The sequence below is a fragment of the Cynara cardunculus genome (assembly GCF_001531365.2).
Source record: "Cynara cardunculus var. scolymus isolate 2C chromosome LG 5, CcrdV1, whole genome shotgun sequence".
NCBI lineage: Eukaryota > Viridiplantae > Streptophyta > Magnoliopsida > Asterales > Asteraceae > Cynara > Cynara cardunculus.
In genome coordinates, this window is record NC_037532.1 from 2,564,218 (window position 1) to 2,583,554 (window position 19,337).

Consider the following 19,337-nt stretch of genomic DNA (forward strand, 5'->3'; position numbering starts at 1 on the left):
TTAAGAGCTGAATTTCTCTGAATTTGTCTGAATTATTCAGATGTAAATTAAAGTCTGAAAACCACTTATTTTGGACTTTCATCTCCTTCCCCCAATATCCAATGAACAACACCACTACCAGCACTTACTACCATCGTCTCCTTTCCTTCTTTCAACCACCACCACCACCGCCACCGCCGCCGCCGTCCTCAGCCCATCAACACCGTCGTATACCCGACTCCCAATTGCAGCACCCATCAACCGACGACCCATCTTCTAATTCCGATCGCCATCGCCGCCGTCTCCACTTCCATCAACCGACGACCCATCTTCTAATTCCGATCGCCACCGCCGCCGTCTCCACTTCCATCAACCGACGACCCATCTTCTAATTCCGATCGCCACCGCCGCCGTCTCCACTTCCATCATCCTTTCAACCACCACAACCACCGTCGTAACAAAAAACCGTCATCTCAGCTCTCGATTTCAATCTCGATCTAAAACACCTCAAGCTCCGGATCTCGATCTCTTCTTCTTCCTCTCGATATCTCAAGAAAGGCATCTTGATTTCACTCTCGGTCTTCTACCTCTCGATCTCTCTGAGAACCCACGACAGGAAGCATGAGTCTGTGTTCAAAACATATAATAAGAATTGTTCTTGGATTTGGGTTTTTTAAGTAGTTGATTGTTTATATGTTTTCTTTTTGTTTGGGTTTTTTAAGAATCATCGTAGAATGACGCATAATTAATGGAACCAGACTTCAGACGTAAAAAAAAACAGTCTGATTAATTCAGATTTCAGACTTCAGCACCACCTCTTAAAAATCAGAAGTGAAATCAGACTTCAGACTTCAACACCTCTTAAAAAACAAACGTCACCTTATTGGAACAAAAAGTTACCATAAATTCTTAATTTTTTTTATTTTAAAAAATTTGTTAGCAATAATCTTTTATTTATTCATTAAAACCCCCTAAAGTTTACAAGAATATCGTACATAAAATCATAAATTAGTTGGATTAAAAATAAAGAATTATGATTAAAATAATCAAATTAAAATATTAAAAAATAAATAAAAAGACAAGTTGGTATGAAAAGTGTGGTTTTCAAAAGATTGGACATCTCAAGAGAGGGGTCTTGCCATTCAGGAATGTTTCTATTTGTTTTCTAATGTTTGGATGCTACATTCTCACACATTTAATCTGATATAATTTTAAAATAAAATTTAATTCTCTTATTAAATATTAAATGTATTTTTTTATATTTTTTAAAGTATATATAATATTTATATATAGTAAATAGAATAAATAAACTTACACATCATTTTTATCTTTGGTGATGTTTGAACTCTCGACCTCTTAGAAGATCAATGACTCACATATCGCTAGGCCAAAGTTCATTTGGTTTCTTTTTATATTTTATTATTCTTTAAATTTTATTTATTGAATTTTATGTTCTTTAAACTTTCATTTTACTGTTCTCAAATATTTTTATATGATTTCTATATTTTGGTTAATTTATGTAATTTATTAAATATTAATAAATATAAAATAATGTAGAAAATGTATAATTGAAAACTACGTAAAGTTTTTATTTTGGTGTCATTTTAACCGTTTTGACGAAAACTTTCTAATGATATATTTTGTTATAAAAAATAATTATTTTATTATAATTTAAAAAATTACATAAATTAACCAAAATATATAAATAACTCGTCAGGGTAGATTTGTCATTTTTATGTTCTATCATATCCAGTTAGGTCTTACCAAATGTGGAATATGTGTTTTGGGTTCTCAAGAAAATGTAGAGTCTATCCATTGTTGATTGATTAGGATTTTTGACATAAAGATACTAACAAAGACAATGTAGAGTCTTTTGGGTTCTCAAGAAAAAACCAAAGAGTCTCAACTTCCATCCTATAACTTTAATAATTTAATTTTAAAGTATACTAGTATAATTTAATTAATAGTAAAAAAAATATTAATTATAAAACATAAACGGGTCAGTCGGGCCTGTCCATGTTTATTTTTACATTGTTCATGTTCGCCCGTTAATTTTAACGGATAAACCGGGCCCGCCCATTTTCTCAACAATGGTTGTCCAAACCCGTATTTCTAGCGGGCCGGGTCTACCGGGTTGTCCCGCCCATGAACAACTCTATTTTGATCGTAGACAGAAAAACATAATACGACATCATAGCATCAAAAGTCCAAACATTATTGATCTGTTTTTAAAACCCGTTCACATAAATTTGAATTTTACACGATAATTAACGAGTATGATGATTGTAGTTTCATAAAAAATAAGAGGGCAAATTTTAAACAAAAGTGAAGGCAATGATGTTCAAAGATTAGCATGCTTTGAGAAAGTAATGATGGTATTAAACCACAATTATTTCATAATCTCCATCCAATTGCCCACCAACCCTACATCTTTTGCATGCCTTTCTTTTATCCCTCTAATCATTTTTTGCTAATTTTTTTGAAATTATTGTATCATTTCTGTATTATATTAACCGTTACTGATTATCAAATATATTTTGGGACGATAAAAAGGCTGTTTACATAAGGCGGTGATGTATTTGATGAGTTCGATCGGGAAACCGAAGTTCAAAATCAAACCTAAAATAGTGAACAGTTTATGTTCATGCGTTTTATGTTTTAAAAAAAAAAGTTATTGTAAAAATGAGAGATTTAAGAATTAATTAATTTTAATAAATAGCCAAATAGTTTCTACATTTTTACATGTAGAAATGGAGCATGCTGAATAGGGATGGTGATTTGCCATGATCCGGTGGGGAACCTGGTTCACCCGACCCGAACGGGGACGGGGATTCCCCGCTAAAATGGGTCCGGGAATTCCTGGTAGAATCAAACTAACAAATATTCTTCATGGGGTTTGACCGAGATTGATAGAGGTTTAATCGGGGACTAGATGTTAATCCCTGTATTCGCCAGGGGCGGGGCCCAGGGGATGTTACTACAAACCGGGACTGGGGATTACAAAACCCGTCCTGTTGCCATGCCTAATGTTGAAAAGGGGATTACATTCACCCTTTTCAAACCGCACTACTTTCCCATCTTCGAATTCTTGTTTTGAGAGAACCCCATTTGTCCAGTTCAAGATCTATTGGTCATACATACACTGTTGAAACTGACAAAGTTGTTGACGAATCAACTTGAAGTTCGCAGAGGCAAGAGAAGATGTCGAAATCACGATGGAATCAAAAGAAACTGTTTGTTTCAATGAAGACGTTGAATGTGCTCGTGTTGTGGTTAAAGAAATTCTTTATATGTTTGAAGCATCGCTTTCGAAATTCCCCGAAAAAAGGAGAGAGAGGGGATATAGAGGTATATGGGGCTGAAGACTGAACTTGGACAACTGAATGTATAACGAGGCATGTTCATTCGGGGCTAATCTATTTTTCTTTTATGTTTTGAAACAAACCTTTACGTAGATACATTCAAACTCACCATTTTTGTTTTGTTTCAAAGGATGCAGACATTCATTAGCAGTGTACTGAAGTCAATTTGATGTTGCTTGTGATTATTTTTGCTTCTTGGGTTCAATCTGTTATAATCATCTGCTCTTATATCAAATTTCTTATACGTTTAATCCTGTTCTTTTTAAATCTGTTTCGTGTCTTATGGGCATGATTCATACCTCATGATAATGTATATGCCTATTCTCTTTTACTTGTTTTTGGATGTACATGCATCTGTGCGTTGTAATTTTGTTGCTCGTAGATGGATCTGGTACTTTCCTTCAATCCTGTCAAGGTGCGAAACTTTGTTGACATAATCTTAGGGTCCAATCTACTGTTCTTTATTTTGAAATGTTGTTTTAAACTAGTAATACTGAACATGTAGTTATCTTTGTAAGGTAGTTGTTTTATTCAGATATTTACCGAATAACAGTATTTAATTTATAGCTGAAATCATACAGAAGGTTAAAATGGTAATTTGTCGTTACTAAGTCCGTCCATTCAGAACAATCACCAAACAACCATATTCCATTCTCCACTGTACTGTATAAAGCCTCTTAAACATTACGACTACTTGGCCATTATGCAACAAGCCATATAACAACTTCCAAAAAACCCTTTAAGTTTCGTCGAAATCCCTTCTTACGCTTCTCACATTGACTCTTCTTCTCATTCGATCACTTGTCTATGCATATTAGTCTAGACATAGGTTCATTTGAGAAGTGGTAAGTATCTAAAAAGTAGATAAGTGATCTTAGCTCTTCATCTGGTCAAGATTTGCGGTCTTGACTGTGAAGCGTCGAATAATTCCTCGTATGATATGCAGAAGATAGAGAGATAATTTCGTAACTTTTGCAAATAACCGACAAAACAAGTGCATACGTGAACCCGTATAATTTACATATAAGCTCCTTAACTGGTTCATATATGAACCTGTCTGATTCAATATGGGTTTACATGTGTACTTATTTGCCGTCAATTTGTAAAAGTTACAAAACTATTCATTTATTTTTCGTTTGATCAATCAAAATCGCAATCTTTAATCAGTCAAAGTTATAATTCTTGACCAATCTTGACCGTATGTAACTGTAACGAATTGGGTTTAATTAAATTGTTGGTGAATTATTTCGAAGAGTTTGACCATTTTGTGTACACCCTTAAATTGCTGTAGAGAAGTCAACGGATGGATGGAGATGGGGCCCGCCGGCCCGGTCCTTTTGGTAATCAATTGACCTGAAACCTTTGTCTAACTCTAGTTACTTCACCTTGTAACCCTTCCTTTTTACAGGCCAGCAAGCATTGTATTCCTTCTTACTGTGTGGCCCACCTCCACCATATCATTCCCATATATATTAATAAATACATAAAAAATTAAACACATAATATAATTCTCTTTTTTTAGGTGAAATAAAAACAATTAATTTTAAGAGCCAAATAAGTTGTATAAAGATGTTTTTTTTAATATATAATATTTAAATACAGTAAATACAACAAATAAACTCACACACCCTTCTCACATTTGGTAAGGTTTGAATTTATGACCTTCTAGGAGGCCAAAGACTACGATACCGTTAGGCTAAATGTCATTTGGTGTACAAAGATGTCTTTTTTCGGTTTAATGGAACTCATAACTTATTTGATCAATATATATATGATTGTTTGGTAGTAGCTTAATAATAAAAAAAACGACTTATTTCGTAAACTTTTAGGAGGGCCGAGGCGGAGGGAGTTTTATGCAGAAAATCAAATAACTTATCAACTTGTCCATCCCAATTAAAAAAAACACTCATTTCATCTACGAAAAACTCTAAAAAAAAATCTTAATCTATGCAGATAGATTAATCAACACAGGTAAATTTATCCATATATGACTTAATGTAAAACCAACCAAACAGTCTCTAAGTTTTATTAGGGGTGCGGTAGTGGTTCGGTTTAGGGGAGAAGTTGCAAACCAAACCATAAGTACGCTTTGAGCATTTCTCTAAACCACATATACATCAAAACCACAAAATACTGATATGGAAGATATATCTGATCCCTTATAAAGCAACTTTAGTTTCTCCCTTTAACTGATATGGAATGTTACATGTATAAACAGTTATTTTTTTTTGACAAATTTTGTGTTAAAAGATATTGTCAAAATTTTATATATCTGTCCATGTATTAAATTCTCTCGGCATTGTATATATTGAAAGTTTCTAAAAAATACAATAAACAGCATTTAATGATCAAGAAACAATGAATATTACCACGAGTAATTAATCACATACAACGAATCAACGAACAATATTCATAAATAATGAACCCGACAATGGATCATACATACGTATCAATTTCGTTTAATATGACTAACTTTTTATACTGATTCGTTTAATCATATTGAAAAATAAAGGCTACACATTGGAGGCTTTTATTGTAAATTTTTAGTTGAATTTTACCAGGGTCATTGAGAATTTTACTGGTTGTTATCGTTATAATTTTGTGGGATTAATAGAGATGCGTATAAACTTTTATGAAAATCCACAGTTATTGAAAAATTACAACGATATAATCAAAAAACTAACTTTATTGCAAAAATACAAAGTATAGTCGTTTACGGTTATTTAAATAAATAGATATTAATCTATGGATGTATATATAGGCGAAGGAACGTGTGAGAAAAAAAAGTTAAAGTGAGAAATGTAATAAAATGTTTGAATACTTGATAATTTTAATCTCATGCCCATCCATGAATTGTGTTAAAAGAAGAGAATTGATATGATGCATCTCATTAGTGTTGACATTCAAATATTATTGATCCAATGGTGGAGATCTCTTTTTATGCTTCTCACAGGAACCTAACCTTGTTTATATATATATATATATATGCATTCAAGGGATAACTTAATAGTTTTGTGATAACCGTGAGATTCGATCTCAACTACAAATCAAATGTTAAATTAGGAAATTAACAATTTGAAAAATATACATAAATAACTTTTGACCTTTATTTAAAATAACTAAATTACCTTTTTTACTTTATTTAAAAAAATATCCTTAAATATTTCAAATGAGTAGTTCATACTGGATCTCACAGTTATCACAAGCTATACAGTTCTCATTTGATTAGGCCCTTATATATATGTTTGTGTATATATATATATAGGCGAAATATCTTGTGAACATAAAAGTTATGGTGAGAAACATAAGAAAAATCTAAACCTTTGATCATTTTTAATATCATGTCACCCATGAATTGTGTTTTAGAAAGGGAATTGATCTAGTGCATCTCGGTGCACCTCATCAGTGTTGACATTCAATTATGATTTTTCTAAAGGTAAATATCTCTTCTTACGCTTCTCACCAACCCCATATATATACATACATATGAGAAGTTTCAAATATAAACCATGTCATTGTTACAATTACATATTATACACACATGCAATTGAGATATTTTATGGAAACGATGAACGTTCATTTGTTATGATATAAATATTTATTGAAAGATAGTCAAAGTTCATTAACTATGGTCAGGGCTTTATATTAAAAAATAATCGAAATATTTATGAAATCACATATTCATCAAACTAGAAGAATTATTGAGATTGATTTGTATGGTTTACAACAATGTGCTGGGTTGTATGATAAAAACCACAAATCAATAGATAAATTAAGAAATTTATATTTTTGGTAATTTTGAATAAATTTTTTAATGTAACGATATTTTAGATATTTTATTTTTTCTCTTCTCTTTCCGTACCCCGTCCTTCAGATTAAACATATTTTAATTTAAAATAAAATGGTATTTTAATCGCATATTAATTAATCAAAAGGTTTTTAGTTTTATTTTTTTAGGTTTTTCCGAATATATAAATACTATTTTTTATTTCACTATGCATTATTTATTTATTTTACATTAAAAAACACAAAATACTTCAAACTTTAGGTTTATATGCAACGGATACTGTTTCATGGAAATAAATGTATTCGAGTCAAATATTCACCTGCTTGCCTGCTTCAAAGCTTACACATGCTCTCTTTTTTCTTAACCGTCCGATTACCATCCAACGGTGGATCATCAAAAGAAACATAATATCATGCTTAATGTTTTCAAATGCGTTAAAGTGGGAACAAAATCACTACCAGTCAACACTCTCGTCAGCTTTCCCTAGAACAATATTCACATATTCCCACACACACTCGATAATCTCTTTCACTCTCGCTCTAAAACCCCTTCTCTCTCTCTCTCTCCGAAGCTCCATCCATGGCGGTTTCACCTTTTTCAACCATTTTGCTTTCCTTTTCTCTTACCTTCTTCTTCTTCTTCACCTTCACCATTTCAGCACCATCTTCTTCTTCATCTTCTCCAGATGTTGATTTGTTACTCAGAAGAGTGAAACCTTCAATCCAAGGAAGAACGGAGAATTTGTTGTTGAATTCATGGAATACATCTGTTCCTCTCTGTCAATGGCGAGGATTGAAATGGGTTTTCACAAATGGATCTCCATTAACGTGTACGGATATATCTTCTCCACAATGGTCGAATCTCTCTCTCTCTAAAGACCCATCTCTTCATCTTCTCTCTCTACAACTCCCGTCGGCAAATCTCTCCGGCACACTCCCTCCGGAGATTGGAGAACTCTCCACACTTCAGAGTCTATATCTTTCAGTTAACTCCATCTCGGGTTCCATCCCACTTGAACTCGGGTACAGCTCTTCATTATCGGATATTGATCTCGGATCCAATTTGTTATCCGGGTCGGTTCCTGCATCCATCTGGAACCTCTGTGATCGATTGATATCTCTTCGTCTTCATGGTAATTTGTTATCCGGGTCAATACCCGAACCCGCATTACCAAATGCCACCTGCAACACTTTACTATATCTCGATATGGGACAAAATGAATTTACAGGAAGTATTCCAGAATATATATCTGGATTTCGAGGGCTTCGACAGCTTGATCTTAGTAGCAATAATTTTTCAGGTTTAATTCCAGATGATTTATCGAAATTACCTTTAGATAAACTGAATCTCTCCTACAATAATCTCTCTGGTGTTTTGCCTAATTTTGGTGAATCAAAATTCGGATCGGATTCGTTTGAAGGAAACCCTAGCTTATGCGGTCCGCCATTAAAGCTCTGTAAACAAGGCTCCAAAGGAGGTTTAAGCTCCGGCGCCGTTGCCGGACTCGTGATCAGTTTGATGACAGGCGTTGTCGTTTTTGCTTCACTATTAATTGGGTATTCTCAAGGGAAACGAAAGAAGAACTTAGATGAAGAAGAAGAAGAATTCGAAGATGGTGAAGATGACGAAAATGGCGGTGGCGAAGGAAAATTGATATTGTTTCAAGGCGGCGAGCATTTGACATTAGAGGATGTATTGAACGCCACCGGTCAAGTTATGGAGAAGACGAGTTATGGAACGATTTATAAGGCGAAATTGGCCGATGGTGGTACGATTGCTTTGCGGCTTTTGAGGGAAGGGAGTTGCAGAGACGGTGGTTGTTGTTTGCCGGCGATCAGACAGTTGGGAAGAATCCGGCATGAAAATTTGATTCCGTTGAGAGCTTTTTATCAAGGGAAAAGAGGGGAGAAGTTGTTGATTTACGATTATCTTCCGAATCGGACTCTTCACGAGCTCTTACACGGTAAACGCTTTCGATTTTTAACACCGAGATCGTATGTCACTATTTTCGTTAAGGGGTGTTCGCGGTGCGATTTGAGCATTTTCCGAAACTATAAACCTTTACGTTGCATATGCGATTTGAGCATTGTTTGAAACCGCACCGCATATGGACGGTTTGGACGAACACCCCTGATTTTCGTTAACGGTCGGTTAAATCATGCTTGAATTCCGCTCGTTATCGTGTTTTACGATAAATGTTCGTAGTAGCGCTTGTTTTTTGAAGTAGGGTTGGGTTAAAACGAGAAGGGGGAAGTTCCAAGATGATACATGATTACATGTGATACGAACACGTAAATACTTGTGTTGCGTTGATTGGTATATTGCGGGGGACGTTTCCCATTTACCAAGTAACCCGTGTTGGACGTGTTGTACCATGTATGATTACGTGTTCGTATTATATGTGATCATTTGCGATCTTGGAACTTCTCGTAAATTCATCAACTTCATAGGCTTTTATTTTTGGTAACGGTTGGTTAAATCATGCATGAAATCCGCTCATTAATGTGTTTTACGGTAAATGTCCACGGTTCTATCTTCGGTTGTCCAAAAATTAGCATATATTTTCAAAAATAGGGTCATGTTCGAATAGGACGGCGGTCAATATGCGAGAAGGCGAACCGTTCCAAGATCATATATGAAACAACACATGTTGCATTGACCGACGTATTAGCGGGTGACATGCACTAAGTCGGGTCTATTTTGGACGTGTTGTATTGTAATACGATTTACGTGTCTGTATCACATAATCATCATATATGATCTTGGAACTTCTCGTGCTCTCGGAAATTGATCAACTTCTTGCATGGTTCTCCATCTTTAAAATTAACGTTATAATGCTGAAATCTTCAAAATGAAGAAACTATTGGAGATGAATGTAATTTTTTTCTGTCGAGATTTCGACTTTTGGTTGATCAATGGTTGTTTGTTTTCTACAGAATCGCGGCCCGGGAAACCGGTTTTGAACTGGTCAAGGCGGCACAAGATTGCGTTGGGTATAGCCAAAGGGCTAGCCCATTTGCATTCGAGCATCGAGACACCCATCACTCACGGCAATGTGCGGTCAAGAAACGTGCTTGTTGATGACTTTTTCGTGGCCCGGCTCACGGATTTCGGGCTCTACAAGCTCATGATCCCGGCGGTAGCCGACGAGATCATTGCCGCCGCGAAAACCGGCGGCTACAAGGCACCAGAGCTTCAAAAGATGAAGAACTGCAATTCAAGAACTGATGTGTATGCCTTCGGGATCCTACTTTTGGAGATTTTGTTGGGAAAGAAGCCCGGAAAGAATGGCGGCAGGGAGGGGTTCGTTGATCTTCCGGCGGCAGTGAAGGTGGCAGTTCTAGAAGAAACGACAATGGAGGTTTTCGATGTGGAGGTTCTGAAAGGAATCAGGAGTCCAATGGAAGACGGTGTGGTTCAGGCCTTGAAGTTAGCCATGGGGTGCTGTGCACCGGTGGCATCGGTTCGACCATCGATGGAGGAAGTGGTGAAGCAGCTCGAGGAGAATAGACCGAGAAACCGATCGGCTTTGTATAGCCCGGCTGAAACGAGAAGTGAAATCGGAACGCCATTTTGATCGTTTTTCGGGTTCGAATCATGGAAACGGGGGGTTTTACGAACTGCAACGATAAGATTACATACAAGACTTTTTTTTCTCCGTGTTTTGGTGCACCAGGGTTGTGTTTCGATTTTAGATAGTTTGTTGAGATTTTGTATTAGATGTATGTATGCATCAAGAATGTAGAACTATTATTCCGCTAAATGAATCGAAAACGATTGCGTAAATCGACTTTTTCCCGTTGTTTGGTGTACCGATTGTCGTTTTGCGTATTGGTTCGGTTGATCGAGATTTATACCGCGAATTTCACCAAAGGTCAAAAGTACTAGTAGGTCCCAAGTTTAAATCCAAGGAGGAATACAAATCCCCTTGGCCACGGAGGTTCAAACGCGATGACTCTGGGCTATCTGCAAAACAGTTGGTCGTCCTGGGATTAGTCGAATCGCATATCGGGTTGAATATCCAGGTTAATAAAAAAAAGTTAATTATTACAAAAATATTAATGGATTTGGCGGGCCTATCCAAATATTTTTTTCATTGTCCATGTCTGCCTGTTAATTTTAACAAGTCAGTTCAGGTCCACCCATTTCTTTGATAATGGTAATCCAAGCTCGTTTTTTTAGCGGACCAGACATGACGGGTCTAACGGGTCATCCCGTCAATAGCTCTACTAAAAAGTAAACTAGAAAACAGATAATGTAAAAACTCTTTAAACTTAATATTGAGAAAATAGATGAGTTATTATAATTGTTCCACCAACTTAATACATATCTCTCTCTCTCCTTCTCGTTCGTGTAACATACATACGCAATTAATTTATACTGTATTATAAAATATTTGATAAAAAATTTTAAAAGTCATTTTTATACATAAAGTACTATTAATTAATCCATATTACTTAAAATTCAAGATTACAAGTAAATTGTACATAAAAACAACTTATTAAAACTCAATTTTTGAATTCTGTAAGTAACTGTAGATAAACATAATCAAATACGAGATAAACATCTCATTTTAAATATAAAAACTCTAAAATGTAATTAGGATAATCATTGACTTCACGGATTATAAAGTTATTAAAAGAAGACTCTTATATGTAATATATATTTCAAAATGGTATCAAAGATAATGTTTAATACTCTCAAGAATTGAGACCCCGGTCTTTGCTTCTTTGGGACAATATGTGCCTTTTTAGCCTCAGTTGAATCTTCACAACAAAAACATTGTGAAGGTTATCTTCATAGGCGTTTTGCTGTGAAGTTTCAAGTGTAAAAAGGTGGTCTCACGAAAACAGACTGGTTTCACATGATCCCATCTCTCTCCCTCTCTCTCTCTCTCTATATATATATATATAGTGAGGATCAAACGAGAATTGTACATATTTAAAAGAACACGGAAACGGTTGAGTCACATGTGATTTTACACTAACATCACATGTGATCCAAGTGACCTGAAGACGTAGCCACAAGTCGTCTGAACACTTTTTTTGACTATCAATGTAAAATCACATGTGATTTTGTACGTGATTTGTCCGTTTTCATATTCTTTCAAATATGGATCATTCTCATTTGATTACACACACACACACACACACACACACACACACACACACACATATATATATATATATAGTTTGTTTCAAATACAACCCGTCGCATTTGTACAACCAATGCAACCTAATAAATTGAGATATTTATGGAAATGATGAGAGCTTATTTATTATGATTTGAATATTTATGAAAGATGAATATGGTTCATTAATTATGATCAATACTTTATATTAGGAAACAATCAAAACTTCTATGAAATCACATATTAATCAAATGAAATGGACGGTTGAGATTGAGTTGTATTAGTTGCACAAATATCAAGAGTTATATAATAACCAACCTCTATATATATATATATAAGGGCTGTTTGATTGAGACAGATGAATGAAAATAAAAATAAAAATAAAAGTAACTAAAAATGAATTTTCATTCCCTGATTTAAACCGAATGCAAATTATTTGACCCAACCAAATATCTATATTACAATTCGGTTATTTCGTTTTATTTTTGGTTCAATTGGTCCGGTTTTTTTGGGCCGGTCGGGTTATTGTTAGTGGGTATAATTAGAAAGGAGCCCAGTAACTCGGGTTTGCCGGTTCGGCAGTTCGCCTAAACACTTCGCACCAACAACCACCAGACCCTCTCTGTTCGGAACCGAACCCTAGATAAAGTATCTGGCACCACCAACCAACCAACCCACGAGCTCAACGACGACGGCCGATCACGATGGGTTCCGATGAGGAAGATCACCCCACCGCCGTCTACGGCGAAGAAGATATCGACGAAGAAGATGATGAAGAGAGCGAAGAAGAAGAGCATACCTTACAGAATCGACACGTTGATGAGGACGATGTTGACTTGATCGATGTCATGGAGGATGATGAAGAAGAGGACGATTCTATGTCTTCCGCCGCAGGTGAAGTCACGATCGCCGTCGCCGGTATTCCGAACGTCACCACTACTGTTGCCGCTACTCCAACAACAGCGACAACTACCACCACTTCGCTTGTTCGATCTGACGCCATTGTAGAAGTGAAGAAGCCTGTGGCTTTAGACGATTCGCGACGGCTGTTTCAGCGGTTATGGAACGATGAGGATGAAATTGAGCTCTTACAGGGGTTCCTTGACTACACTACGCAGCGAGGGACGAACAATTCTTCACATCACCACCACGATACGGCGGCCTTTTATGATCAGATCAAAGGTAAATTACAGTTAGATTTCAACAAAAACCAGTTGGTTGAGAAACTTAGAAGATTGAAAAAGAAGTATCGAAATGTCCTCAGTAAGATCAGTTCTGGCAAAGAGTACGTATTCAAAAGCCCTCACGATCAAGCTACTTTCGATCTATCCTGCAAGATCTGGAGTGGTATCGCAGCTACCACCGTCTCCACCCCTGCCACTGCTGATGGTGGAGGAATTGATGATGATGAACCCCATAACCCMAACCCTAACCCTAACTTCACTTTCAATTTGAACGAGCATAATGGTAACGATATTGCTGATCCCAATAGTTCAGAGAAGAAGGTGCCAAGGCCACGAAAGCGATCAAGGTCGTCTGCAGTTAAAATCGAAGAGAATTTCAATCAGCAGCATCAATTTAGTCAATCAATGGGGGCAGGGGCTGGGGCTGGGGCTGTGGCAGGGGCTTCGAATCCTGCAATCCCCAATGTGGTTGAAGAAACTGTGAAGAGTTGTTTACTACCATTGTTCAAGGAATTGGTTAACAATTCGCCTAACGGACCTTGTGGCAATTCAAGGGGGTTAGGGTTAGGATTAGGAGGGATGAACATGAATCCTTTTGGTGGGTCAATGAATTTCTCCATTGGAGATATGACTGATGATAAGTGGAGGAAGCAACACATATTAGAATTGGAGGTTTATTCAAAGAGATTAGAATTGATGCAGGATCAAATAAAGTCTAGATTGGAGGAGCTCAGATCAATGGGGAGTTGATGAAATCTCTGCAACCACCTTTGGATGCTACCATTGAGTGCTTTCTAGAGGTCATAATTATTTTCTTGTTTTTTAAGTTCATTAGTTTCATGGTCATATAAAATGGTGCATACTGAATTCAGCTATTATAATATGCTTAGTGGTTATCTCTTTTTCCTTGTAATGTTTGTTGTTAAATAATGTTAGCTTAAGTGTTTAGCCTTTCATATCTTGTTATGGAATAAATGAAAAGAACATCAAAGTAAAAGGAGATTGAACTCAGAGTTAACATATAAGAAAACCCTTCTAAAGTGATCATATGAGGCTTAGACAACCCGAAATTGATATTTGGTGAATGATAATTTGATCTTGGATTTACTAATATTCAACCATCACTAAAAGGATTTTAGGGTTCAATTGAGACTGATTCAAGAATAGAAGTGCTCAAAACTGGATTTCAAGTCAAATGAGTTGAGCTGTTTGTAGATTCATTGAGATGCACAGGGCCTGGACCTTCCAATCCCGTTTTCAGTAAACAAAAAAGACCCGGGCTTTAGGTGTGAAAAGGAGCTTTTCCAGGATTTGGCCGGCCGGGCTTTAACCACGCCTGAAAAATTACCAAGCTTTGATCAGGCTTTTTGGCCCTGACCTGAGCCTGGCTTACTAGGACTGGGCTTTTTCGGATAAGGGGCTTTATTTGTGCATCTCTAGATTCAACCATATAGTATTTTAGGTGATCATAGTAAGTTTGATGTATTTTACAGCTATGCTTTTGCACTATAACCCCCATTATATGTTGTATTTATGTGAGAAAATAATACATTAAACGGTTGGTGCACAATTCAGCAGCAATTATCCAATGTGCATCGCATGCTAGATGATGTCATGCATTATTTTAGTGATTGTGCCTTTGTTTTAACTTTTGTAAGAGTATTTACATCATCTTGAAGTCAAAATGCTAGGAAGAAACCATGAAAAACAAAGAATTTATGTTCTTGTCACTTTCCCAAAGTGCACAATGTCTATGCAAATTGGCATTGCACTATGTGTGACTAACCAAATCCAAAACCAAAATTAAACCAAACCAAACCTGACAAGCTCAATATATCCCATATGGAGGTGGGGTCTAGCCATATGAGGGTGAGATGTACGCATACCTAATCTCTATCTCAAAGAGTGGAGGGGTTGTATTGCACAAGCAAAACCAAACCAAGTCCCACGTGGAGGTGTGGTCTGGGATGAGATGTTTGCATACCTGACCTCTATTCAAAAGAGTAGAGCGGTATTACATAACTAAAACCAAATCAAACAAGCTCAGTATGTCCCACCTGGAGGTGGGGTCTATGGTAGATGTACATATACCTGCCTTCTATATCATAAAGCGTAGAATGGCATTGCATAACCAAAACCAAACCAAACAAGCTCGGTATATCCCACTTGGAGGTGTGGTCTGAAGGATGAGATGCATGCAGACTTAACCTCTATCCCGAACAGTAAATTCACTGTATTGTACTATGTGTAACTGATAAAATGAAATGTATCAAATTATTATCTGAAATGCAAACATGTTTTTCTCAGACACCCTCTCTAACTACATATTGTTTGCCAAAAGAAGCCATATATGGCATTTCCTCTCACACCTTCCTTATTCCAAGAAATCCAAAAACTGAAATCCCAAAACCTGCCAAATGGGGAAAAAACAAAGATCTAGAAAAGCTTCTTCCTTTTTTACCCCCTTCTGCTTTCTACAAACATAAAATCAACCCAAACCATCACATCACATCATCTTTCCTATCTAGGAAAACTTATATCCAATTCATAAATGAAGTGAAAGATCTAGCTTTTGAGTATCTATTTCCTTAACACCTTTATTCTCATCCATCACAAACATATTTTCTGGTGAATTCTCATCATTCCCAATTAGGCTCCTCTGACAGTTGATGAAACTTTGTTGTTCATCTTCTTGATCAAACTGATTATAAGGATTCTGATTCATGTAGTTGGGTCTGTAGTAGACAAGATTTGTATCAGATCCAAACTGTTGACCTTGGAATTGACACAGATTAGTGATATAAAGAGATGGATTAAGAATCCCAATCTGATTAGTGGGAGCAAACAACAATGGAGGTTGTGGAAGCAAAGAAGTAGGGTAATTGCAATGAGAATTAGCTGCCCTTTTAGCCTTTCTTGCTGCTGTTCTTTCTTTCTTGTGAGCATTTTGATGGCCTCCCAAAGCTTGAGAACTGTAGAACTTTCTAGAACAAAATTGACATGGGAAAGACTTGATGGTTTTATTTGTTTCACCATTGACAACATTTCCAGCTTCCATCTGTTTTTGCTGCCTGTTGAATCAAAAAGGAAGATGGGTTATCAAGAATTCAATATTTTAAACAAAACCCATATATATATAAATATATAAATATATAATATCAATCAAAGGGTTCATAAAATGATTAAAGAATGGAAGTCTGGAAGAAGACCTTGAAGATAGAAAGAAAGGAAGAAAAGTGTGATCAGCAGAGAGTGAAACAGAATGAAACCAAAAGATGCAACTTTTTAAACAGAGTTAAAGATGTGAGATGAAGGAGAAAGAGTTCAGAAACTAGTTATTGTGATTGGAAAATGTGAAGGTGAAAGTGTTAATGTGGTATGTATATAGTCAGTCTTCCTCACAAAGAGAGAGAGAGAGAGAGAGAGATGGAGCAGAGAGAGAGAGAGAGAGAGAGAGGGGTGTATGGGCTTGGGAACAGAAGAGATAAGAGAGGGATAGGTGAATAAGTGTGCACCAATACGTCTCTGCATGCTGCGGCAAAGATTTATATATATATATATGTATGTATGTATATATGTGTATATATATATATATATAGAGAGAGAGAGAGAGAGAGAGAGAGGGTAAAAGAAAGCAAGGGGATTGGGAAATGGAATCTCATGTCTTCCTTCTTTATTCACTTAAAAGTATCTGACAGTTTATGGGGTTTCATGGGCACTTGGCTTTCTTTTGCAGGCATTTTTATACTTCATTGCTTCACTTGTATTGTCATCAGTATCTTAAAATAAATGCAAAATCTCTAAAATACCCATTAATAGATTTAACCAAAATCGATGCTATCAAACATCATTAATGGCCAAAATAGTAAATTTAGGTTAAGATATTAATAAGACAGACTTTCTTTGGTTTTTAAAGTAGATTTTATAACAATAATCTATCTTATCTAAACAACTATAAGCTAGTTTAAGTTTATTGGTAAGCTGAATTTTAGGTTTTTTTTTAAATATATTTTTCGAATTAATTAGTTTTTTCAGATTCAGGTTATTTGGTGCTGTAATCTAGTTTATCGATTAATTTTCACTAGACACCAACATCTAGTATTTCAACTAACATATGGTTAATTTGTCAACGGCTAACTTATAAATTAGTTTGCCAAAGCTTAATGGGCTGTATGGATAGTTTTTTATTAAGTCTTGTATGGATAAAGTTGGTTGTGGGATTAATCTTTGTGTATAGACGGAGAAAGTTTTTGTTTGGGAGAGTTTTTTCATAGATGGGAGGAGCGTGTTTTTTTAGTCCAGAGGACATGTTCTGGAAAGACTTGGTTTTACACATAAAGCTCCCCTAGAAGTTTGCTGAATAAGTCAGTTTCTATATCATGAAGCACTTCCAAACGATCGTACATAGCTGACCGAATAAATTAAGTCTCATTAAGCTCCTAATAAACATGCCTTAAAGCTTAAACAACAACTCATTAAATATGACTTAAATTTAATGTTTTTCTTTTGAGTATTTGTACATCATGCATATGCATATGTCCAACACCTTGTTTTTTTTTTGGCTGAATGAGGAGGATTGGCTTGTTGTGAAAAGGGTTTTGAGTTATCCTCCAGGTCCCACGATCATTATGAAAAGGGTATATTACGGTGTCTAGACGTGGGCAGAGCTGAATTTGAACCGAGACCTTGTCCTTATTGTACGGACAATTTAGTGGGGGACAAGGATTGGCCTTCATGGGTATCCGAACCAGTTTATACATACTTCGACTAATTTTAAAGGATCTAAAAGATAACAGTAAAAAAAATCCCAGACTAATTTTAAAAAACTCGAACTGATAACCTATAAATAAGAGCTTAATGAGTTGAACAGAAATGAGAAAAAGTACACAATCTTAAAGAAGCATAAACAAAGATGATTTAGGCATTGGGAGCTGTGTACTTGGGGATGCAGTTACTTATTGTCTCTAAATCAAGATTTTTCATTCAACTTTTCTCTTTCAAATATTATGTACCATTTTTACAGCATGAAGTACAAGTCACTAACATTGAATGTTTATAGCTTATTTAGTTGGTTTTTCATTAAGTCCTGTATGAATAAAGTTGTGTGGAAGTTTTTGTTTGAGAGTTTTTTCTATAGATGGAAGAAGTGTGTTTTTATTATTGGGAGATGCATGTTTGGAAAAAAACTTGGTTTTCTGCATAAAGCTTCTCTCTTCTCTAGAAGCTTATCGAATAAGCCACTTTTTATATCATTAAGCTATTACCAAACAGTTATATGTAGTTGACTGGAAAAGTTATGAATCTCGTTAAACTTATTAAGCTGCTAACAAACAGGTCTTTGAAATCTATCTCGTCGCTTATTTGTGTTATTGGTCCTTGATTAGTTTGTAGTCAGTAAAATTTAGACCGGGATTTTATTAGCCGTGTTAACCAAACTTTTTTGGACCAGTCTATGACCATCTCTAACATCAAGTGAAAGATATGATAAATACTAAATTCCAGATCATTAATGAGAAAACATCAATGAATTAAACCATGAAAATAAACGATCGTAATTTTAAAAACGTAAAGAAGAAAAGAATTACATTTACTTAAGTTATTATTATATATTATTAGAAGACTACTCGTGCAATGCAGCGAGATACATTTCGATTTTAATGTTTCGTTTTATTCTATCATTTGCCGATATTATAATACGGTTTTGTGGTTTTGAGAAAACGGTAATGTTTTTATTTTTGAATAAAATATAAATTCGAAAATATCATAAACTTTTGAAAAAAAATATCTATATTATTATCAAACTAATTACTTAAAAGTTTTTTTTTGTGTAATTTATTTGATGCAATTTTTTATATAATTTAATTTAGGTTTAATAACGAAGTAACTTATTTTTT

The 19,337-nt window shown here is 35.5% G+C and overlaps 3 protein-coding genes across 3 annotated transcripts; 2 read left to right on the forward strand and 1 right to left on the reverse strand.

Moving 5' to 3' along the window:
* Window positions 1-7,683: 7,683 nt before the first annotated feature.
* Window positions 7,684-10,893, forward strand: LOC112513490 (putative kinase-like protein TMKL1). Its single transcript, XM_025119772.1, has 2 exons — window positions 7,684-9,091; window positions 10,065-10,893. Exons 1-2 carry the CDS (start codon window positions 7,708-7,710, stop codon window positions 10,703-10,705), a joined length of 2,025 nt encoding a protein of 674 aa, XP_024975540.1. The 5' UTR covers window positions 7,684-7,707; the 3' UTR covers window positions 10,706-10,893.
* Window positions 10,894-12,855: 1,962 nt separating this feature from the next.
* Window positions 12,856-14,399, forward strand: LOC112512042 (probable transcription factor At3g04930). The gene has a single exon (XM_025117832.1). It carries the CDS (start codon window positions 12,964-12,966, stop codon window positions 14,191-14,193), a length of 1,230 nt encoding a protein of 409 aa, XP_024973600.1. The 5' UTR covers window positions 12,856-12,963; the 3' UTR covers window positions 14,194-14,399.
* Window positions 14,400-15,763: 1,364 nt separating this feature from the next.
* LOC112513781 (zinc finger protein KNUCKLES-like) lies at window positions 15,764-16,703 on the reverse strand. The gene is made up of 2 exons (XM_025120142.1): window positions 16,653-16,703; window positions 15,764-16,514 (listed from the first exon to the last, which is right to left on the reverse strand). The coding sequence occupies exon 2, from the start codon at window positions 16,499-16,501 to the stop codon at window positions 15,989-15,991; it is 513 nt and encodes a 170-aa protein (XP_024975910.1). The 5' UTR covers window positions 16,502-16,514; window positions 16,653-16,703; the 3' UTR covers window positions 15,764-15,988.
* Between the last annotated feature and the right edge of the window lie 2,634 nt (window positions 16,704-19,337).